Source organism: Mytilus trossulus, chromosome 14 (genome assembly GCF_036588685.1).
Source record: "Mytilus trossulus isolate FHL-02 chromosome 14, PNRI_Mtr1.1.1.hap1, whole genome shotgun sequence".
Taxonomy (NCBI): domain Eukaryota; kingdom Metazoa; phylum Mollusca; class Bivalvia; order Mytilida; family Mytilidae; genus Mytilus; species Mytilus trossulus.
Genome location: NC_086386.1, coordinates 37,176,395 through 37,202,042, shown reverse-complemented (window position 1 = coordinate 37,202,042; position 25,648 = coordinate 37,176,395). Strand labels below are relative to the sequence as shown.

The window sequence follows — 25,648 nt, the reverse complement described above, 5'->3', positions numbered from 1 at the left end:
TCTTTCAAAACCTTTTACTCCCCGCAACCCCGCCCCCCCCCCCCCCCCCCCAATCTCTTTTTATCTTCTGTATTGCTTTTTAAGACACGTCAGTCTAAATGAAGTCTGATTGATCTCCAGCTAAATTAAATCCCCCTGTTTTAAAACAAACTGAAATATGGTTCTCATTAAATTCGATCCAAAAATAGTTCCTTTATATTCGGATATTCAAAAAGTCGTTATAAATTCCATTGAGTCTGAAACTAATCTAAATCAGATTGATTTATTTATATTCGGATATTCTTAGATACAATTCTTTTTGGGCAGAAATTAACAAAAAATGTTTTAACTTTCTTTTTTACTTTAAAACACTGATATAGATTTACGTTGTACACAAAATATAATAAAATAGTTTATGTCCCAGCTTTAAGATAAAAAAAAATTGAAGGAATGAGAAACATTTCTTTTTCCTATTTTGAAACTACGATGTTTGCACGAAGTTTATCTTTGTCGTAATTTCAAGGCAGATGGCAGACTCGGGGGTGGGGGCGAACAGGTCGTTAACCCTTGGATTTGACAAAGTATCGTGTTTTAGCTTCAAAACGTCAATATTGTCTTTAGTCTCGCTACACTCGGGGATTTTTTTTTTAATTTGATAGAATAACGCCCCTTTTAAAATCCAAGAACCGCCCCTAAAGGTAAAAATAGATTTGAACTGTGCAGTTATCTGAGGTAGTTAATGCACACCTTAGCTGTGCATTATCCAGATTATACCACAGTAAGAACAAAGAGATTTTACTCTTGCCATGTGTTAAATATACCTTTTTTTAGTAATTTTTCACAGTTATTTCTTAAACTTTTGCACCCTGATAAGATAAATTGTAAAACTGATAATTAAAGGGTAACTATAGTTCATATCACAGTCTTTATCTATAGGCTGATGTGAAAACTAGACCTTTTTTTTTTCGACAAGTGACGATGATACAGAGAGTGACATGTACGAATGGGGTTTCTTAATTGAGGATTGCTAATCTTTTTTGTGTCGGATTTTGTGTCACCATGGTCACTAGGTTGGCAAAATTGTACGTATGATTAAAAAATGTTTTTTCTATATTTTTTTTCTTTTTTTTGAAATGACATACGTCCCTACAGTATATTGTTTGAGATTTCTTTCGTGTCATATTATTAACTCAATCCCAACTCACAAACGATATAGGGACGGTATTGGAACAATTATTGTCAATATTGATTTGGAATTTACTGGTTATTTAGTAAACTCTGAAAATGAAAAAAAAAACCTGAGAAAAAAGGCCTTCCTGCAGTGTGAAATTCTAAAAGTTAGTTAGCAACCACTATTATTGTTTTTGAAAATAGTACGGAAATTATTATTTTTGTATCACCGAAACCGACTTTTATATTTTAATTTTTATATTTTTAGGTTATTTCCCTTTGTCGAACGGGAAAAGACTTGTATTTTTTTTTACCCGTCACTCAGTTTGAATGCAGCATTGTTTCATAAAAGTAAATTTCATTATTAAGGAAGTTATTGTTTGCGTTTTTGATCATCTGATATAAAGGAATTAACAGGAATAAGTGACAATATCAATGCTCCGCTTATCATGTAAATTGTACTTTCGGTTTCGTTTTAACTTTGGATTTTTTAAAATTCCAAATATAGAAAACGCTATTATTTTCATCGTAGCTGGTCAGTAGTGAAAATGGTAGACGCATTCAACAAGTTAATAGGGAACTACGCCCAGAGCTTGGCCTTGATGATTAATGGGCATGAACTATCAAAGCAAGTCAAAGAAATTATTCGAGACAAAATGGTAGAGATGACGAATAAACTCGGTGAAATAAGTCAAGGGGAAGTTGATGTCGTACATACAGGATTGCAATACAGCCATTTTCATATGATCCGACTTTTAGCAAGTGAACATGCAGACGTTAAGTTCTTCCCATGTGTCGAATTTGATCTTGTACTTGTTTATAATAGGTACACAATATGCGATTGTACCAAAGAGAAACTAGACGAGATGATTAAGTCGTGTGAGTGTTTTGCTTTAATGCTTCCAACAGACCACCCAGGCTATGTCAATTTAAAAATTTCAGATTATGGGAGAAAGATGATTGATAGACCGAACTGTGATGTTGACAAAAATATAGACCCTGATGGGTACCTGCCAAACTACATCTTTAGGGCTAACTGGTTTCCAGAATTTGCAAAATCAACAGAAGAACTGTACAATATGTTGAAGATGAAATACTCTGAACCTTCAGATAATTATGAAAATGACAAAGATAGCATTGGCATATCCCATGATTTTGCTCATACCTTTCCATGTCAGGAATGGCCAGTAGCTGCAAAGAATTGGATATCCAGATCAAGACCAACCAATTGGCCATCTGAGGACACTATTCAAGAAATAACTAAAGGTAAGTCTTCTTCAGAGGTGATTGCAACACATATTGTGATTAAGTACTACAATTAACTTAAATGTGCATCTTGATATTTGAATGAAAACATATTTATATAAGTGTCCTAGCTTGCACTTTTTTGTGTATTATATATGAAAATGAAAATGAACAACAACGGAATGAGACAACTCTCCACCAACGACGAAATGCATTATTAAGTATGTTAAGAGATGATACCCTGTGCATTTATACCTGTTCTTTACTAATTATGAACAGGATGCGTACTGTCATTTTCGGGAATATTTGATTTTTAAGTATTCAAAGTATTTGATTGTGTATTTACAAAATATCAATACACATGAACGATAATCATGATAATGGATTTCAAAGAGCACACGAAATACATTATATGAGATACATTTATCTTTTACTATGAACCTCTTCAAAAGCAATTTAAAAGTACCTGTCTATTAATTACTTCTTTCAACTTGAGTGCAAATGATGTATTATCCAAACCAATTCATCACAGTTCTGTTAAGATATATTACATAAGTACTGCTAATGATGATTAATTCTACAGTTAAATATACACATACACGATGTGTCTTCAATACTAGTAACTTTCGTAGTGCAAACATATCTGTACACTAGTCCCATTTAAAAAAAATATATCCTGACTTATGTAATAATCTTGAGTTGTCTTGGTCAGTGTAATCATTATCACCAAATATCAAACTTAATCATGCTAATAAGGAATATCGTTTTCGTCTATCTGAATTAAATTTTAATCTTGTTAGATCAAAGCTTAATGAACTGCACTGAAACTTGTACAGTATACAAACAAAAAATGTCCAAAGAAACTTCGCCGTAGTACTCGTTGCCTTTAGAACAGATGGCTTTGATTCTTTTAAGGTTGGAGAATTTTAAATAGATTATTTATCTGACATTATAGACATGATAGATGTAGTTTGTTAATAATTCTTACATAAAATACATAAAACTTACTTTTTAGGTGGATGTGTGCTTGTACCAACAGGATACCCACTTAGTGTAGACAAGGAGAGAGAATGGCGCGTGTCCTTTAATATCCACGAACGCCGTCTGGCAAAGTCTTGGAACAACATCCAGAAAACTTGTTATTGTATGGTTTTAATGATGCTTAAAACACACCTGTCGACCAGATCAATTTTGACATCATACCATGTGAAAAATATGATGTTTTGGTTTTGTGAGAAGCAGTTTGGTCCTGACGAGTTTGATGGGGCATCTCTTGGCGATCGAGTTTTACAACTGCTTTACTCCATTTTAAAGGCACTAGAAAATGCATACATACCACATTTTTTTATTCCCGAAAATAATCTGATCAGCAACAGTGCTGAATCTGATACGAAAAAGGCATGCGCAGAGCTGTCCTTTATTGTTGCAAGACCATTCGAAATTGTCTCTAAGCTTTGCCACAAGTTGGACTTTTTTGATGTACGGTATCCGGATACAGGCTTTGACGGAGAAGCAGAAATTCATTACATGCTCATTTTATACGCGACATTTGTACAAAACCTTTATAGAATCGGATTTGAACACTCGAAGAAAACCCCAAGTCTGTCAGGAACTTGTTTCCAACATATTACACAAATGAACAAAAATGGGAGCAAACTATTGCATACGACATCGAATGGTTATAATGCTAAGAATATGGTTGATCTTCTGAGACCGATTTGTCAAGGCTTTTGTCAGGCCGGAGATTTGGACAAAGCCCTGTCTTTCTATCTCTTGATGTATAACTTTGAACGTGACTTAGTTTTGAAGGACTATCCTGAAATAACCACCAACATAGCTTGTATATACACTTGCTTGTATGACCTATCAAAGGAAAAAGCCGACAAAAAAATATATGAAAAGAAAGCGATGGAGTTTTTTCAAATCGGAACAAAAATCATGGACGATTCGCCAACACTCCATGTTGGTTACGGAAACTTCTTACTGAGCACGAAAACGTCATTCCTCAAAGCTATTGACCATTTCCGCAAATCAATATCAATAGAGAAACCAAGGGAAGAAGACAATTCCTTGATACAGTTAGACATACCCGGATGTGAAGAATTTAAACCCACCAGGAGTCGCATACCTGGAAGGCTTGCTGCGTACTTTATGCTGGTAACATGCCTGGCGGACATGGGCGAAATTCAAGAAGCTAGAAGAAATGTGAATAAGATGGAAGAGCTTACGAACGAACTAGACTATGAAATAAGACCAAAGGTTTTACAGATGTGTGCAATGGCATACAAAAAAGCCGGACTAGAGGAGAAGGCATATCTTTGCTTAATGGAAGCATTTAAACTTTTTAAGCAATCGAAGAAGTTAGTAATGGCAGAGAAGAAGAGGAAAGCATTGGCCGATGCAGCTTACCGAAAAAAGGCTCTAGAACTAACGAGATTTGAATGAAAATAATGTTGTATATTGGAGATTTAGAATTGGCATGAAAACGGCTTTAATTATAAAAAATAATAATGTATAGTATTGAAAAGAGACTTGTTTGTTCTATATACTCTTCCATTTGCACCAATGTACTTTGCACCAAGCTGTTTCTTCTATTTAATTATGTTAAGAGGTTTGCAAGTTCAAAATCTCTGTACCCATTATATTTAAAACTTGTACTTGACGTATACAATATGGATTTACATATAAAGATGCAGGAAAGAAAAAAAAATCACTAATTTCGTAAACAATAAGACCGTTTCCGATGTCTTAGGTGAAATGGTCACAAGTACATTTGCTTTTATTTTCCTCTTTTTTTTTTTTAAATCAATGTATAACTTACTAAATATAGCAAATGATAGCAATATACATATAAATCTGTCTGAGTGACTTTTTGAATTTTTTTTTTTACTATATTTAAACTGTAATATTCTTAGTAGTTTTTGTGGATAAATATTCATTTTTGGGGTATTTTCCTCGAAGTTCTGTATTTTTTGTTATTTTACTTTTTATTTTCTCATATATATACAAATTTATAATGTTTCCAGAACAAAATTTGAAAATGTTCCCTCTTCGCATTTTAATGACAAAAGGACTTAAAGTTTTGCAGGCTACCGTCTGGGATTAAAATGAGACATTTACTATGCTAAATCTGAATTTTATAAAATTTGGGCAGACGCATCTGAAGCAATTTTTTATTTACTTTATTTTTCCAGTACCACTGATAGATAGTCATATTTAAGGTGGTATGGGTGTCTTTCGCCATCTTGGATTGTAAAAAGCAGAGAATCTAAGGTCCATATTTTCTATCAAGTTAGCAAAATTTGATGCAGGAATGCAGATATTTAATGTGAATTTTCATTTAAAAGTACCAATTTACAAGAATATAAATTAGAAATATTAATATTTTTACAAGTGTAGATTAATTTTGGTTGTTTTTGAATATTTTCAAATTGGCATTTTAAGGGGAGGTAACTCTAAAACAGTGCATTTTTCTGAAGGACTCTTCATGAAATTTTCCTATTTTGTCTTTTAGCCGGAACAAACGTGCGGTGACCCTATCTTTTCTTTTGATATTCTAAAAGCATTGTCTGATAGCTATCTTTTCCTAACTTATTATACAATTCTATCATTTTGTTTAGTTTCTATTCACAAAATTGTGTTTTTTCCTGTATAATCCATACAAAATTTGTCATTTTGTCACAACCTGTAGCTTGAGAAAATGCACGGTGACCTATCATTTTTATAATATTTTTGAACATGTATCAATAGATACTACATTCTGACAAAGTATGGACAAATTCTATCATTTTTATTTTAGACTCCCATACCATCTTAAACTGTTTATGGTTAAGATTTACAGACATTACAATGGGACTACTTTTTTTACATAATAAACTATTATTTTGTTGAATTTTGTTTTTATAACCTTGGACAGAATATAAGCTTTAAGACAAAAAAGTAACACTTAAAGGACAATTTTTAATAAACAAATTTGTATTTTACTGATATATAGGCTTCCTTTTTACAGTCAAAATTTTACTTCGACATTGACAGCACCATTTGCAGGCAAGACACATGGTTCCACAGAACCCTTAACGAATTTTATACTCGATTGTGAAATAACCAAATGAAACTTTTAACCGAATTTGCTCAAAAGGCCAAATAGAGTACGAATTTGAAGAGCATTGAGGACCAAAAATTCCTAAAAGTTTTGCCAAATACATCTTAGGTAATCTGAGGTGGAAAAGCCTTAGTTTTTCAAAAATTCAACTTTTATTGATCCCTTTCTACTTTGCGGGTGCGAATGCTGCCTTGTAGCGGCATTAGCCTGCTCGTTTTCGAAATCTCTAATGGTGTATTTTACGTGCAAGAGATATGGCTCCCTCTCAACACGGGTCAGTCTTTTATCGTCCCCTTCCGATGGACTATCATCGTTTCGCAAGACCGTACTCGCTAATGGTGTGAAGGGAAAACCGAAAATTCAGTCCATGAAATTTTCTTTCCGGAAAAGGGATCTCACCATGAACCTTCGTGTTAATAGTCCGATGCGCTACCAACAACACCACGGCTCTTTGTACTGACTTCGAGTGAACTAGTACAATAGGGGCTAACCCTTTCGGAGCACCTGACACCAACCTTGTTTAGACGGGTTTCCTTTAGCTCAGTCTTTAGTTTTCTATGTGTTTTGTTTTGGACCTTTTGTCTCGCTTTTTTGTTGTGGTGTTATTTTCAGTTTTATTTGACTTATAGTAATGACGATTTATCATTATGCTAATTCATCGGATTGTAAAATGATTAGTGTTTGGTAATGGTAGTTTACCGGTGTTCAAATCCAACAAATCTATTTAAAATTAAGGTAATAGAAATTAACTTAGAGATTCGCATCAACTTCAAAAGGAGCGAAAACGAGTGCATCAAAGCCAACAGTTAGACCAGGGACACGAATGGAGTAGAACTTGCTCATCCTTCGTACCAACATAGGGACCCCAGTAGGGTAACATCTGGGCGCAGGTCACATAAAATGGTTTCGAATATTTTTAAGGGTCGTATATCCTTTTAAACGAGATGCCAGGTCGCAAAAATTACATTACATTGATCATGAGGAACAAATTAATAAACTTGTTGCTCTGTTTCGATTTTTACAAACGCCCTCGGAAAATGTAACGTCAAAAACTTAGCAACAGAAACAAGAAACTATATAAGAAGGATTCTGGCCCTATTATTAATATAACTCCCAATTGGATTTGTTTTTAAAAATTATGATAGCAATGACAGAAATTGCAACTTTAAAGTGTGATAACAAGAATACCGAACTGAAAGGCAAATTAAAACGGAAAGTCTTTTATCAAATGGTAACATTAAAAGCTCAAATACATGAAACGAATGGAAAACAACTGTCATATTCCAGACATGATACAGGCTTTTCCGTATGTAGGAATTGGTGGATTGAACCTACTAAACTATCACAAATGGAAAGCGTGGAACAAAATGAAATTCATCTTGATGGTTCAATGTTAGTTCCAGTATGAAAACTATTTCCTATACGCATTCAATACATGTCATTGAGAACGTATCAATGAACTGATGCTATTTGAGTATTTAATCTTAATTGTATGTCCTTCGCTGGTGACCTCCCTATTAGGTCACACAACTACTTACAATCATCTATCATAGTAAGCTACATTTGAAGCTCTTCTCTTTTTCCCTTGCTGCTGATTGTGACTTCCAGCATTTTTAAGCTTTTGATTTTGCCATTTGCTTACGGACTTTTAGAATTTCCTCGAAGTTCGGTAATTTTGTTACTTCAGTTTATGAATGGAAATATCCGTGATCTCGATCTTTTGTGAATTTTACATTATAATTTTCCTTTAACACAATAGGTTAATTCCATATTTTTTCTGAAAGCCTGCTGTACATGTTTAAATATATAAATAGATATACCATTTCGATGTATACTTATTTCATACTAGCAACAAATTTTGTTCCTAGATTTATTTTCCACATATCAAAATGCGACTTGCACCCTTTTTGTGCCATGATTGAATATAAGATGACATGATACTAAACCCTTTCGGGAGGGGTTATTTTAATGTTTATATGACAAAGAAATAATCTTTTTATCAGTTTAATTGAGATATAGCTGGCAGACTAGTAACTGCCAGTACTTCCTTGGTAATTTATGTTTGTCATTGTCATTGTGTTAATTTTTTTCTGTTGACTGTGTGTTCAAAGTTGAGTAATCCACATTGTTTGAGAAACTTTAAAATACCAATTAATTATCAATCATTAAATCATCAAAGATACCAGGCTTAAAATTTGTACCTCAGGCATGTGTTTTTTTCTTCATTTGGACAGTACGTAAGACTCATCAGTTACACTAAATCTACTGTTAGAAGGCCAAATCAATATATCAAGACCACTACCAACCGAATTTCCAACAGGGATAACCTGATTGAAGTAATTGTTTTTTGTTTTTTGATAGACAGTATGTCGACACTTTCCATTTGAAGTGATAGTAGCTTTGTGTCGCTGTTCATCGATCCATACTAGAGCAAACCATTATTTAACGGTGTCTTCTCATTTATCCAACTTTTTATTTTTGCTTATTATTTGGTTGTTTGTTTAGTAATACTAAGGTGTATTTCTACAATTTGACAGTAAATTTCTTCCTGTATGTTTTTCTATTATCTAAAAAATATTATATAAAAAAAAGGCGATAGTAAACTTGTTATATTTTATTTTAAAATTAAATTTAGTGTATATTAAATAATAGATAAATGTTTCATCAATTATACAGAAGAAACCCACAAATCAGTAATATTTTAATATTAACATTTAAAAAAATGAAATCTACTGAACATTCATTTAGTCAGGGTGTGCTATTGATATTTCTGTGCCAGTATTTTATAACCAATGTGCTTGAAATGCTTTTGATTTCGTTTAAATATTTACATATATATATATATATATATATAAAAGTCTATAAAAAGGACCAACCAGCAAATTTACTATGTACCGGATCGTCTAGAATAGGCGATACTATGCAGATAAGGAAAAAATTATATCAGTCTAAAGATTTGCACAACGGTACTGATATAAGGTGTTATTAAACGAAAATGTTGTTATAAAATCGTGTTGACAAATATTTCGGCTCAACAAATGGCCTTCTTCTTGTGTCACAAGTACTTGTCACTTGTGACACAAGAAGAAGGCCATTTGTTGAGCCGAAATATTTGTCAACACGATTTTATAACAACATTTTCGTTTAATAACACCTTATATCAGTACCGTTGTGCAAATCTTTAGACTGATATATATATATATATATATATATATATATATATATATATAATCGAAATATAGATTGTTGGTGTCCGTTTATATGTAAAATTGGTACCTTTGGGGTAATAAATTCTTTGGGGTAATTGAAAAAAATTCGCCCAAAGGTTTGTACTAATTTCAACCTGTTATGTTAATGTTATCATTTTGTGGTTTTAATGTGATATACAGCTAGATAATATCTCCCCAAAACGCTTCCAAACATTTAAATCGGACAACTATTTGAACAATTATCGGTTTATGAAATATGACCGTCTGTAAAGTGCATATCTAGCTGGAGTTATAAACGGGCGTTTGGGCTAATTCGCCTTTTTTGGTTTTCCACCAAAAAAACTGATATATATCACTTATATTATTATTTGAGTAAAGTGGTGGGAACTTTCTGCAGTTTTCGATTAATTTTCTCCAAGAAATTGTAAGAAATAGAAAAAATATTCGACATATATATGAGTAGCACGTCTGAAATTTCACATATATTCTTTCGAAGATCTTATTCGGAACACCTTTGGTTTCATTCGCTTCGATTAAATAGGACAAAATGGCAGCTTGCAGGTAAAATCGTTCCGTTATATAATCATTATTTTATATGTCAATCTTTCAACTGAATTTTAACGTATTGTTGCAGATAGATGTATTTTTGATGGATTGAAGAAAAAAGGTTTTTTTTTTTATCTTTTTATTGTTTATTCGTTACTCATGCATGTTGGTTGTACGGAAGCTTGCTTGCTTCTGACTGTTTTGTCGGATATTTAAATTATAAATCATGCATGTAAATAAAGAAATATACTCCTTCTTCAACAAGTCAAAGATTTAAGATATTTTATATTTGTTTTCTGTTTAACAAGACGATTGTTTAGTCAGGTGATGAGATCCAGTGAAATTGATATACTTGTGAAATTTGAGCTTTAAAAATTGCCACTTTGACCTTTTGGATGCATCAGCCGTCTGGTGTCTGTCTGCCTGTTGCATATCTGGTGGTAGATCACATTGGCGGATCCAGGGGAGTTTGAAGCTTTAAATGGGGACATAATTATTGTTGGAATACCCCCCCCCCCCCCTTTTTTTAAATTGCTGGATCATTCTTATGGTCTTCTTATGATATACAATGTACAACTTAAACTCAAGGATCTGTGGCATGAAGGACATCAATATGCATATGCGAGTGTGTTACTTGGTTGTCTTTTAAGTTTTAGATGTACATTATGTTTTTTTCTGTTTATTCATTTATTCCTTGGCGCAAATGGCTTCTTCAGATATTCATGATATATATTTTCAAACATGTTTCTGTCATTTTTGTAAAACATAACAAGTCTGGTTTCCTTTCTTAGTTATTGTAGGGAGTCCATCATGTCTAGCAGTTGTCACATACCTTGCAGCCCTTCTTTGTATAAAAAAATTGTTCTATTTATTCGTGTTAGTACTAAGACATGTAAGACAAAATGGTAGATGGATTCTTTTGCGAATTTTCTTTTCGTACGAATAATATTTTGTCAGCCTGAACTTCTTTCAACTGGTGGCTGTATAAATGGTCTGTTGATTTTTTGATAGGTTTCTTCCTGTTTGTTTCCCTTTAGACATTGCATTGGTCATGTTGGTGGGGATAAAATTGCATACACCATGATTTTTCCAATATTGCAAGTGTTTCCGATAGGCATGTTTGTAAAATTTTAGCATGGATAGACTCCATGTCTGATTTGCTTACCTGGTCCATAGGGCCAAGTGAGCTTTTCTCATCTTTTCACGTCAGTCTTCATCGTCCATTGTCTTTAACCATGTTTACATATATTATTTAAGAAATAATTCATGGAAGCCATAGATTATTGGAAATTTACACATGGCCTGGGCCGTGATATTCGAATTTTATCCTGAGCGTTAGCGAGGGATAAAATCAACGAATATCACGGCCCAGGCCATGTGTAAATTTCCAATAATCTATGGCTTCCATGAATTATTTCGATTCTAATAGGACAAATACGATCATTAAAAAATCTGAAGTGAGGGTGGGTAAAGCTGTGTGTATGGCTGTTCTTTTTTACTCCCTGTTAGATAAAGCTCATCATTTTAATAGATCCATAGCTTGCACGGATTATTTCGTGAACGACCGCTGAAAAAAATATGTTTCATTCTCAAAACCAACAATTGTCATGTTGATTTATATGTTTTTTCCCGTGAGCTACCGTCAAATCCAAAGTTGACATTTCATAGCCAATGAGCCGCCATGTTAACTTGCTGAAATCAGTACATATACGAATAATGCAATAGAATAGAAAATCAAACATAACAACAACAATAATCAATTTTAATACAATAGTAAACGACATGTCAATAGTTAACGTAACAGAAAACGTTCAACTCTAGAGTTTTCATTTGTATGACGTCATGTTTTGAAATGACTTAAATGCGCCAAAAACATTAATAGACTTTCGCGGAATTTTATTTTATTTTTATTTTGTTGGTTTCTCCGAGCTCTTATGCATAACTTCTTTTTATTATGCATCCGAATAAGAATAAAAGTGATTTTGTCTTTTCTGAATTGCAATTTTTTAAACAATTAAATCGACAAAGGGTTTGCAAATAGGTTTCAATACATGTGGATTTACGTGGGAAGTATATTGTAACAGCCATTATTATGTACACAACGGAGTCTGCGCTAAGTATAGATATATCGAGAATTTTATCACAGTGTTGTTTACAAAGCGAAAGAAGCACGTCATATTAGAATAACTTTTAATTTTTAATTTACAAAAATTTTTAATTTACAAAAATCTAACCAAACTTGGCCACAATCATCATTGGGGTATCTTGTTTAAGAAATGTGTCCATTGACCCGGGCAACCAACCAAGATGGGCACCATAGCTAAAAATAGAACATAAGGGTAAAATGTAGATTTTGGCTTTTAACTCTGAAACCAAAGCTTTTATGAGTAAATCTGACACGGTTAAAATTGTTTATCAAGCTAAGATTTATCTGTCCTGAAATATTCAGGGGAATCTGACACCTGGTTGTTGGGTTGCCCCTGGGCTGAATTAGTAATTTTAAGGAAATTTTGCCGTTTTTGGTTATTATCTTGAAAAGTATCATAGATAGAGATAGCCTGTAAAAGCAATAATGTTCAGCAAAGTAAGATCTACAAATCAGTCAGCATGACTAAAATGGTCAAGTGACCCCTAAAGAAGTTATTGACCTTTATAGTCAATTTTCAACAATTTTTGGTATACGATTGCTTTAGAGCAATCTGTAGACTTATACCGATGGCTCAGAGCATTACCCTCACGTCAATCTTTTTTTTCTAAACATTAAGGAACATCTCAGATACTTACATGACTTATGATTGTCTTGCTTTAATTCAGTAAGTTGGGTAAATTAGTAGGGTTTATTAAACATAGTAAAATGATGTCCATCTATAATAAAGCAGGTGAAATTTATAATCAGCAGTACTAAGAAATACCTCGGCCTGGTTAAGGCCAAAACAAATTTTAAATAACTTTTTTCAAATTGGCACATACTGTTTAAAATGCATATTAGGATCAAGAAATATCAACAAAAACATGAAAAACATGAAGATTTTTATGTGATGACGTCACAATTAGGTATTATATATACTGTTTTCACAAAAACGATGAAAAATACAGAGTTTATACAGTTTGCTATCTTTATACAATGTATCTGTTGTGAAAACATATCAGCATGATCAGCCAAGAAACAACAAAATAATCATAATAATTTAACAGATGCTTTATTACAACTTTTATGCTATTAACAAAATATCACCAAAGTTGTTTCTTAGGTTGGCACTTCCTTTTCAATCTAAAATATACTTAAAAATTTGACGAACAACAAAGAAAATCAAGAAATTTTACAAATTATGCACATGATGCAAATTAAGTCATGATTTGTTGCCTTGGTAACTCGTTCAATGTCCAAAATTGTTTTCCTTTTTCTGTATACCTTGTATCTTAGATATTGTACAGTAATTTAAAAATATGTACATGATAACTTTTAAATTAACAGTAATTTTTGGAAAGGGCCAAGTTTATTAAAGATAGAGAAAATTGTAAGTAGCAAGAATGTTCAATAAAGTAAGATCTTCAAACACATCGCCATCACCAAAACACTATTTGCTCATGAATCCATCTGTGTCCTTTAATTAATATGCACATAGAACAAGGTGAGCGACACAGGCTCTTTAAAGCTTCTAGTTAAATGATGCCATATAAAAAAGAAGATGTGATATTATTGCCAATGAGACAACTATCCACAAAAGACCAAAATGACACAAACATTAACAACTATACATTGTAGGTAATCGTACGGCCTTCAACAATGAGCAAAGCCCATACTGCATAGTCAGCTATAAAAGGCCAAGAAAAGACAATGTAAATCAATCCAAAGGAGAAAAATAACGGCCTTATTTATCATGTTTATGTAAAAAAATTAATGAAAAACAAATATGTACATGTACATGTACATATAACACATAGACAAACGAACTACTGAATTACAGGCTCCTGACTTGGTACAGGTACATACATTTTTTGTACATAAATAATGTGGCGGGGTTAAACGTGTAAGCCGGATCCCAACCCTCCCCTAACCAGCTGGGACAGTGGTATAACAGTACAACATAAGAAGGACCTATAAAAATCAGTTGATAAAGGCTTACGTATTGTTATGCGTTTACTTTTCTACATGGGCTAGAGGTATAGGGGGAGGGTTTAGATCTCACAAACATGTTAAACCCCGCCACATTTTTGCGCCTATCCCAAGTCTTGTATCATTTTAATTTTAGATCTTGTGTACAATTTGGAAATTAGTATGGCATTCATTATCACTGAACTAGTATATATATATATTTTTTTAGGGGCCATGGCCAGCTGAAGGACACCTCTGGGTGCGGGAATTTTTCGATACAGTGAAGACCTGTTGGTGAGCTTCTGCTGTTGTTTTTATCCAAGGTCAGGTTGTTGTCTCTTTGACACATTCTCCATTTCCATTCTCAATTTTATTAACTTGTCAGATAGACAAAAAATACAAGTGGACGTGGCTGGGTACTTAAACATCCCGTCACAAAAAGACACAATGAACAGATGTGAGCTCGAGAGTACTCACAGTTATCTGACACAGCTAGTTCAAAGCCATTAACAACTTATAAAAAATCATGCAACTAAGACTAAACAATCAATCTGTACACATCCAACATCCAATGGATTTAGTGTAAAGACGTCTTAAACAGCCAGAGAAAAACATGACCTTGTGCAATGCCAAGTTACAGGTATCGACAGATTGTAGATCCATGAATATGTATACATGTATGTATATAACATACCAGTAATATTTAGTTAATCTTTTAATCTACTGATATCAAAATCAATATTTATACCAATAAAACAATGTTCAATGATCTTATTACAGTGTTGAATTGGTAACCTTTTAGAATAAGTTATTTAAGGGAGCGACAAGTTTACATGGATCATTTCTAAATTTCTGGGCACTGTTAACAACATTTCCGTAAAAATGAGGATGTGCTATCCGGTATGAAATAAGTTTGCTACAGGTACAATCAAGCTTCAAAACAAATCTTTATATCTATCATGTCTATGGAAAAATTCAGTAAAGGTTTTAAGTAATTTATGGTAAAGATATCCATGATATCCCTGGTTTTAATAATTTACCAGTAATACATAGGTTGCGTTCCTTAAAATTAAAAACGTCATAACAGACATGGGCATAACAAACAAGTTGTGAAATTTAAACACGGTAAGATGGTGCCAAAGGAACATCACCATTTAAAAATGAAAAAAATAACAATAGGGAAAGAAAAGTCGTCTCTTGTGTTGTAAATTTTAGAGTGTAGTTTCCTGTTTAAAACCGAAATATCTAAATCCAGGAAAGGACAGTTATTACCGAATAAATTTGATTTATTTAAAGTAAGATCCTTAGGGTAAATTTCAGCAGTATATTGAGAAAATTCTTGATTATTTAATGAAAAAATATCAACAAGATAACGGTAAGTGTTGTTGAATTTATCAAATAAATTTCGATGGGTCTTTGTTGAGTTTAGTCATTAACTGTGATTCGTAACAGTAAAAAAACAAGTCATAGAACATATTCATAGAAAAGTAACTCTCTGACAGAATGTATAAGTACAGAGCTACGTCATATGTAATACAGAAACACAAAAACCCATATGGAAAAAGCATTTTAACAAAAACGAAAGACAGGCCTAAACACTTTTATTACAATATATCAAATCCAAAAACAAATGTTGAGTGCATCTAATTCATCCCATCTAATTAGGTAAAGTAAATAGTAATGTATTTGTTGAAATTGCGAGATAATAATATCATTTTGCAGATCCCTTTTGCTTAGAAACTAAAAGACAAATAGAAGAATATGTGTTCTTATCAAATCTATCTACTACTCTGAATTGTAAGATGCACTAGTACTCTGAGAATGAAAAAAATCTTTAATATCGAATAGATTTTATTTTGATAGAAGAACTTCAACATATTTCATAGAAGTTTGCAGTCTTTCAATTTATGGTTATTTAAATCTTTCTAAAATGTGAACTAGTAAAAATGATCGTACTTTTTTTCAACAAAACCTTTGTAAGTATTTCTTGGTACTGCTGATTATCCATTACACCTGCTTTATTATAGATGGACATCATTTTACTATGTTTAATGAACAAAATTGATGGAAATACTAAATTCTTTGTTTTTCAATTTTGACAAAATGCAAGACACCATTTTGTGAACTTTAAACTGGTCCTTCACTTTTGCTTACAAGTGCAAAAATAATCATGAATATGTTATAATGCCTACCAATGTTAAAACTACAATAAACATGATAAAGTATTTCTTAATTAATATATATTATTTTTAGATAATCCCCCAATATCATGTCAGAATAGAGTAGCCTTACTTCATTTTTTATACTTTCACAATTCTTATACAGACTCTGACAAGAGTGTAGATACAATTGTAAATATTGCCATTTTACATGATCCCATGCTTAATTTTCAAAATCATCCATATTGCTGCATCTTTGTTAGCCATGGATTACATGTACTTTCAAGTCCCCCTCTTCTGATTTGATTTAACACAAAGGTATTGTAATAAGATCAAAAATACATGAAATATATATATTTATCATATACTCAGACTAAATAACATATCATTTTTACTGTGTGATAATAGCATTTAATTAACGTAAATTCCATATTTTTCGATTGGTGCTTGGCGGGCTGATATGAAAAGTTTATCATTTGCTTCGATTGTTATCGCATGCCTTTCCGTAACATTATCGCATGGCATTCCGGTGATACTCGGAAAATTCCGGAAAATACACCTCAATGCAACGTTTTCAGTGAAAACACATCAATTTACAAAGAAGTGTACAAAACAATATTTGGATACTTGAGAATATATTGTGTAAAATAATTAGAAAAAAAAGAAACAAACAAATTATTAAAAATAATTGCATTTTTAAAACAGTTTCAAACATAATTTAGAAAGTTGCTTAAAAAAGTTGACCTCCAAACAATGTTAATTATGTATATTGTTTAATTATATATTTTGTCGATTCGTCTATAACAAAATATTTTTCTTCTCTGTTGAGCAGATGATCGAAAGTATTCATATCGAATGAACTTAATTATGAGTCCGACGTCCGTAATCTTTTCACTCTTTGAACTCTATCTGGTAACCACGTAAAATGATTAATTATGATTTTAGCCGTTATTATTCTCCATTGTTGAAGCATATGATAAAAAGATCATAACATGTCATTTTTCTTATCGCATGTATTATCAGCCCTCGGTCAATATCAGCCCTTGAGCCATGCGGCTTTTGGGCTGATATTGCACCTAGGGCTGATAATACATGCGATATGAAAAATACCATGTTATAATCTGATAACATTGTACATGAATATAATCACAAAAAGATGTGTTATCGTTACCAATAAGACAACTCTCCATTCAAGCCCCAATGAGTACTAATGTGAAACAATTCAGGTAGGACGAACTTATTGCCAGTCTAATATAAAAAGATTAACAAGCTACATGTACAACCACTAAAGATACTGAGTCGGGACAGGCATATTGTGCATATAGTATAACTGCAGTTAGGTTAAACGTATTTGATGGATCCAAATTTTAAACCCTCTCTCTAACCTGAGATAGTGGTGTTAAAGCACAAAAATAAAAAAAAACATTTAAAACTCTTTTGTAGGGGTTTTTACTCATCAGATGCATGATTCAGATCAATACAGTGGTGTCTGCATAAAAAAAGTTGATGGGAGAATGATGTTTATCAAAGGTAGGGTTTGAACTGGATAAGAGAATGACAATAGAACAAAATAAATCTTGTAATTTTATAGGGTGTTTTTCAAGGGTTTAAGATGTTTTTAGAACTTTATAGTTAATACAAGTGTTGATTTTGGACTTCATCATGTTCATTATGCGCTGGCTGTCACTTTAACTTCAACAAAAATAGAATATACATGTATGGGGTTTTTCAATATGCTGAATCTAACCATGTATTTAGATTTTTATACGACCGCAAATTTTGAAAAAAATTTCGTCGTATATTGCTATCACGTTGGCGTCGTCGTCGTCGTCCGAATACTTTTAGTTTTCGCACTCTAACTTTAGTAAAAGTGAATAGAAATCTATGAAATTTTAACACAAGGTTTATGACCATAAAAGGAAGGCTGGTATTGATTTTGGGAGTTTTGGTTCCAACATTTTAGGAATTAGGGGCCAAAAAGGGCCCAAATAAGCATTTTCTTGGTTTTCGCACTATAACTTTAGTTTAAGTTAATAGAAATCTATGAAATTTTGACACAAGGTTTATGACCACAAAAGAAAGGTTGGGATTGATTTTGGGAGTTTTGGTTTCAACAGTTTAGGAATTAGGGGCCAAAAAAGGGCCCAAATAAGCATTATTCTTGGTTTTCGCACCATAACTTTAGTTAAAGTAAATAGAAATCAATGAAATTTAAACACAATGTTTATGACCACAAAAGAAAGATTGGTATTGATTTTGGGAGTTTCGGTCCCAACAGTTTAGGAATTAGGGGCCAAAAAGGGACCCAAATAAGCATTTTCCTTGGTTTTCGCACCATAGCGTTAGTATAGGTAAATAGAAATCTATGAAATTTAAACACAAGGTTTATGACTATTAAAGGAAGGTTGGTATTGATTTTGGGAGTTTTTGTCCCAACAGTTAAGGAAAAAGGGGCCCAAAGGGTCCAAAATTAAATTTTGTTTGATTTCATCAAAATTGAATAATTGGGGTTCTTTAATATGCCGAATCTAACTGTGTATGTAGATTCTTAATTTTTGGTCCAGTTTTAAAATTGGTCTAAATTAAAGTGCAAAGGGTCCAAAATTAAACTAAGTTTGATTTTAACAAAAATTAAATTCTTGGGCCTCTTTGGTATGCTGAATCTAAACATGTACTTAGATTTTTGATTATGGGCCCAGTTTTCAAGTTGGTCCAAATCAGGATCTAAAATTATTATATTAAGTATTGTGCAATAGCAAGTCTTTTCAATTGCACAGTATTGTGCAATGGCAAGAAATATCTAATTTCACAATATTGTGAAATAGCAAATTTTTTTTTAATTAAGAGTTATCTTTCTTTGTCCAGTATAGTAAGCAAGAAATATCTGCAAGAATTTTTTTTAATTGGAGTTATCTTTCTTTGTCCAGAATCAACTTAAATCTTTGTTATATACAATATACAATGTATATTCATTTTTTACTACCAACTGATAAATTTAAATAATCTTTACCATTCAGTGATAACAAGCAGTTTTTTTACATCTTAATATTTTATGATGTATTTAAATGAGTAGTAATTGTTGCAAACTCCATTAGAATATTTTGATTGAAATTAGTTTTGGAATAAGGGAAAGGGGGATGTGATTAAAAAATTGGGTTCAATTTTTCTCATTTGAAATTTCATAAATAAAAAGAAAATTTCTTCAAACATTTTTTTGAGAGGATTAATATTCAACAGCATAGTGAATTGCTCTAAGAGAAAACAAAAATTTTAAGTTCATTTGAATACATTCATTCTGTGTCAGAAACCTATGCTGTGTCAACTATTTAATCACAATCCAAATTAAGGGCAGAATCCAGCTTGAATGTTGTGTCCATACTTGCCCCAACCGTTCAGGGTTCAACCTCTGCGGTCGTATAAAGCTACGCCCTGCGGTTTTGGCCCGGTTAGAATTAAATTGCTCCACATTGAGATCGAAACATCTAAAGGGTGTAAAATTGTACGTTATTTGATTTCATCAGAAATTGAATTTTGGGGTTCTATGATATGCTGAATCTAACCATGTAATTAGATTGTGGGTATTGGACCATAATTTAAAATTTTGAAGTTTCGAAGTTTCGAAGTTTAAGATCTTAGACAAAATTCATTCTGTGATAGAAACCTATGTTGTGTCAACTATTTAATCACAATCCAAATTCAGAGCTATATCAAGCTTAATTGTTGTGTTAATACTTGCCCCAACTGTTCATCTGCGGTCATATAAAGCTGGGCACTGCGGAGCATATGGTTAAATGGGGAAAAAATGCAAATGAATTTACAGTAACTTGTGTATAGTCGGGTTTGTATAAAATTTAAATCAATTAGATTATTAATTAAAGTTATTAAAAAGTTTTCAAATTTTAGATTTTTGAAATTATGATCCAAGTTTTTAGAATATCAAACAGATCATTCAAGTAAACCATTGTATATATTGCCCAAAAAATTTGTGCTACCATTATAATCATTCTATATTTATGAGACTTTTTCAGTGTACCAGGGTTCGATTCCCTGCCTAGGAAATCATCATAGTGCTGGTGCAAAGTGGGCAAATATCCTAGTGGCCCCGCACTGATTAAAGTCTCTTTTATACTTTGTCTTTATTATTTTTTTGTACATGAAGTTATAAATGTGAATGAAAAGAGGGATACCTTACAAAAAGAACCCCAAAAAGTATTTTATTGATAATGCATGCCATTGTATTAAAATTACATTTGTCAATGTGAATGAAAAGAGGGATACCTTACAAAAAGAACCCCAAAAAGTATTTTATTGATAATGCATGCCATTGTATTAAAATTACATTTGTAAATGTACATGTTTGTCATGCATGGTAGAAAAAATATATATGTTTTTTGCATGGTAATAATTTGGCCTCAAACATCACTGATGAAAACTATTTGTTGATCTGCACATCTGGTGCAGCGAAATTGGTATTTTAACATTATTCCCTACAAAGGCCTACACGGACAAGTATATTAAATATAAATGCTATACTATTTGTTCACATTTAAGGTTGATGTAAACAAAGAAAAGAAAATTCAACAGATGAGGCTTTTTGACAAGAAGTGTTATTTTGAAATGATTTTTAGCCAGCAAATCAAGGTTAACAGCATCTAGAGAAATTTGCACAGCAACATGGAGGAGAAAAACCATCAATCCTTGCAAATCTTGCTGGACGGAATTGAGATTTTTTAGCACAAGCAACAATTCATGGAAAAAACTATGAAAAAAGGCTCTAGGTGTAATACCACCATTGATTTTCCCCTATTAGTCTTTGTTAAATTTGCACTTTTCAAAAAATTGTGCAGAATTTATCTTTGTTTCAAATAAAGAAATACTTGGCATGAGTAAAGTTTTATCCTGTCCAGTTCTATAGAAAAAGTTTCACATCACATTCCATTGCATATAAGAAAATAACCATCATTGGAAGTTAACCAATCAAATTTCTCCCCTTATTATACCCCACGCAAAGAGTTGCGGAGGGTATAATGTTTTTGACTCGTCAGTCCGTCTGTCAGTCCGCCCGTCAGTCCTGTTTCTTGTCATCACAACTCCTCTCAAACCACACAACAGAATTTCACGAAACCTGTTCAGATAATAAGGACATACTATGTAGTTGTGCAGATCAACGGGAAATTGCGATTCCCTTTTGAACTTATTTGCCTCGATGTACTTCTGCAACAGTTTGTCATCTTAACTCCTGTGAAACCACACAACAGAATTTCATGAAATTTTGTAGATAATAAGGACATACTATTAAGATGTGCATATTGGCAGGAAATTAATTTTTCTTATACAATTTTTTTTTCTTACACTTATTTAATTTCTCCAATGACATGTGGGGACGTGGGGTATGTGAGCGTGCTCACTAAGGTTCTTTAATTCTATCTGTGTACAAGGTTTAGTCACCATGTAACCTCAAGATGACAACATTTTCTATAGAAATCACAAATAAAAAATAATGGTGCTTTGAAATACCAAAGACATATGTTTATGACACAGAAATAGTTTTACTGCAATAAAATGTAAGATTAATTACCTACAACGGTCAAATTCAAGGGAATATTTTTTTAGACCTACTTTTGTATGCAACCAGATGTGACGTTCCATGATTTGGTGGTATTGCACCTAAATCAAAATCAAAACTGAAAACTTCTTGATGACAAACTGTTGCAGAAGTACATTGAAGCAAATAAGTTCAAAGGGGCGTAACTCCTAGAAAAAAATTTGAATCGTACTTTCCCGTCGATATGCACAACTACAAAGTATGTTCTTATTATCTGAAAAGGTTTCGTGAAATTCTGTTTTGTGGTTTGAGAGGAGTTGCGATGACAAACTGTTGCAGTAGTACATTGAAGCAAATAAGTTCAAAGGGGCGTTATTCCTAGAAAAAAATTGAATCGAAATTTCCCGTCAATATGCACAACTACAAAGTATGTCCTTATTATCTGAAAAGGTTTTTTGAAATTCTGTTGTGTGGTTTGAGAGGAGTTGCAATGACAAACTGTTGCAGTAGTACATTGAAGCAAATAAGTTCAAAGGGGCGTAACTCCTAGAAAAAAAATTGAATCGCAATTTCCAGTCAATATGCACAACTACATAGTATGTCCTTATTATCTGAAAAGGTTTCTTGAAATTCTGTTGTGTGATTTGAGAGGAGTTGCGATGACAAACTGTTGCAGTAGTACATTAAAGTATATAAGTTCAAAGGGGCGTAACTCCTAGAAAAAAAATTGAATCGCAATTTCCCGTCGATATGCATAACTATAAGTATGTCCTTAAGTTATTATCTGAAAAGGTTTCGTGAAATTCTGTATCAGAGCTGCATCAATTTTAGATATTGTGTCCAAACTAATCACATTAAATTTTGTTTAAATTGCGACCTCTGCAGTCGCAGCCAGGTACACCAAATATACCCAATGTATAAAGTGTATAGGAAATGTAAACCAAGTACATTCAATGTATCACCGGTTATATATGGTCCAATGTACACACCAAATATTGTGCACGAAGTAAACGCCCTGTATACGACATGTACAGGGTTTATGCCTTATGTATTACGGTGACATCCCATTAGTCCGACAACCATTATTCCGACAGCCCATTACTCCGACAGCCCACTATTTCGACAGCCCATTACTCCGACAGCCCATTATTCCGACAACCCATTACTCCGACAGCCCATTATTCCGACAATGCGTTTTTCTTATGTGTATTGGTAAATTTTCTTCAAAAAGACCAACTCCGTTCTTTATGATATGTGTGGTTGTCCGTCTTGATTACAATTACTTTTTCCATGCGGGATATTTGTCTCAGTATATTGGAGTTAATACAAATGCTAATGGCAACTGCTCAGTCTTTACCCACGTCCCATATTCGTTTTAAGTGTAAAGGTACTTTATCTATCTTAATATTTCGTTGTTTGTGTGTCCACTATCAGTATGTGCTGTTCTAGTTCACTATTTGTTCGCATGTGGTATGATTGCAAATAACACAACCATTCACAAGAGACCAACATGACACAGACATTAACAACTATAGGTCACCGTACGCCTTCAACAACGAGCAAAGCCCATACCGCATAGTCCACTAAAAAAGGCCCCGATATGACAATGTAAAACAATTCAAACGAGAAAACTAAAGGCCTTATTTGTATAAAAAATGAACGAAAAACAAATATGTAACACATAAACAAACGACAACCACTGAATAACAGGCTCCTGACTTGGGACAGGCAGATACATAAATAATGTGGCGGGGTTAAACATGATAGCGGGATCCCAACCCTCCCCTAACCTGGGACAGTGGTATTACAGTTCAACATAAGAACGAACTATAAAAATCAGTTGAAAAAGGCTAAACTCATCAGATGGACAATAAAACAAGTGAATGTGGCTGCATGGGAACATGTACATCCCGACAACAAAAAGACACTAGGAACATATCTGAGAGTATTCGGAGTTATCAGAAAGCACTGTAGTTCATAGCCACTAACAACTAATAAAAAAATCATGCATCTAAGACTTTTAAACTAGATCTTCGGCTCCCCCTTTTCGCGTATCAGGGGATTGATGTTTTCCCCACTATTAACTACATATAAAATAAATACTAGAACACACCCGCGAAATCGCGGGCATTCAGAGCGTAGTTTAAAGTATGTAAAGTGTTGTTGGATGAATTTTTTAAAATATTGAATGACTGGAGCAAAAAAAGTATCATAAGTCATAGGTTATTGAGGACAGGAAAATACTTTTTTTTTTATCCCTCCTCCTTTATTTCCAATTTAAAATGTAAAACCATTCAAAAGGGAAAACCAACGGTCTAATTATATTTAGGGAAAGGTGAGCTAAAAAGTTTTCAAGGAACTCTGGTAATATTAATCAATACAATTGAAATCACTGCAAAATTGACAAAAAAGCATAAATTTGTTTACCTCCATCTTTACTGTAACTTTCATTTTGACTGGCATCTCCTGCATCTAAACCAACTGACATAAAAAAAATAATATTATAAATCACTGAAATTTTGCAAATAAGCTACACAAATAATTGTAAAAACTAGGATTACACCCAAAAATTATCTAAATATCTTCTTAAAAGGGCAATAACTCTTATAAAAGATGGTTGACAATTTCGGTCATTCTTACTTTTAAGTAAATTTTAATTGTTGATTTTTTTTTACTGTTTTCAATTTCACTTTACCTGTAAATAAATTCAAGACAATAATTGAAACTGTAAAAATAATCATCATTACAGGGTCGGTAACCCAACAATATGTTGTCAATTTGTTATAAAATTTCAAGAACACAAAGATTTGGACTTGTTCACATTATTCATTAAGCTGGGGTCACACATTCACGATGTTTACTACCGTCCTTGACAGGACCATTCCCGATTGAAATTTATTAAAAGTCTGATCAAGATCCTGTGAATCGTGGATGGAAATTCAAACTTAAATTTAAATTTGTAAAAAAAATAATTTGATCACAACAATCAGATAGTGTTCAGGAAACGTCGATATTCAACCGTTTCAAAGCGAATTAGTCCCGATAATCCCGTTCTGAATCCGCTTCTAATCCGATTTGTGTTTTTCGCCGGGTAAAATTCGACCGAGTCTTTCACGATTCCGTTCCGACTTTACCGAATGTAATCCGACTGAGATCAGACAGTGACCAGACAGTGAACCGACACTGACGGAAGTTATCCGTTCGAAAACTGTCGGCATATTCTGGATGATCAGGTACTGTCGGAACGTAATCCTATCACGGTCCGCTCCATCGCATTGCAAACGGCTTTGTCTGGTCTCAGTCGTATTGTATTCTGTAATTGTCGGGACTCCGACGTGGGTATCATTGACGAATTTCGTATTAATAACGGGACGGTTTCGGAACAGTTTCGACAAAAACGGTTCGCAATCAACAAGACCTGGATGCAATCTGGACTCAATCGGCAGAAAAAAGCTATGAAAAATTACTCCAGATCATTTCCGTTCCACAGGACACCGTCCAGAATACACAAGACATTGTTCGGAATTCGATCCGATACAGCAGAATCTGTCACGACATAGCCACGATTGTAATCCGACTAGACAAAATCGGCTGAGT

General features: G+C 33.0%; 1 protein-coding gene and 1 long non-coding RNA gene across 4 annotated transcripts; both read left to right on the top strand.

Moving 5' to 3' along the window:
* Window positions 1-1,435: 1,435 nt before the first annotated feature.
* On the top strand, window positions 1,436-6,262 carry LOC134695616 (uncharacterized). The gene is made up of 2 exons (XM_063556912.1): window positions 1,436-2,415; window positions 3,410-6,262. The coding sequence occupies exons 1-2, from the start codon at window positions 1,698-1,700 to the stop codon at window positions 4,837-4,839; spliced, it is 2,148 nt and encodes a 715-aa protein (XP_063412982.1). The 5' UTR covers window positions 1,436-1,697; the 3' UTR covers window positions 4,840-6,262.
* A 3,634-nt stretch (window positions 6,263-9,896) lies between these two features.
* LOC134695975 (uncharacterized) lies at window positions 9,897-21,427 on the top strand. Of its 3 annotated transcripts, none has more exons than XR_010102872.1 (4): window positions 9,897-10,266; window positions 14,577-14,641; window positions 17,950-18,036; window positions 21,058-21,427. It is a non-coding gene; the product is annotated as an uncharacterized LOC134695975 (long non-coding RNA). The 3 variants fall into 3 exon arrangements; XR_010102871.1 differs by having other exon boundaries at window positions 14,577-14,670; XR_010102873.1 differs by lacking the exon at window positions 9,897-10,266 and adding an exon at window positions 11,636-13,769 and having other exon boundaries at window positions 14,577-14,670.
* The last annotated feature ends 4,221 nt before the right edge of the window (window positions 21,428-25,648 follow it).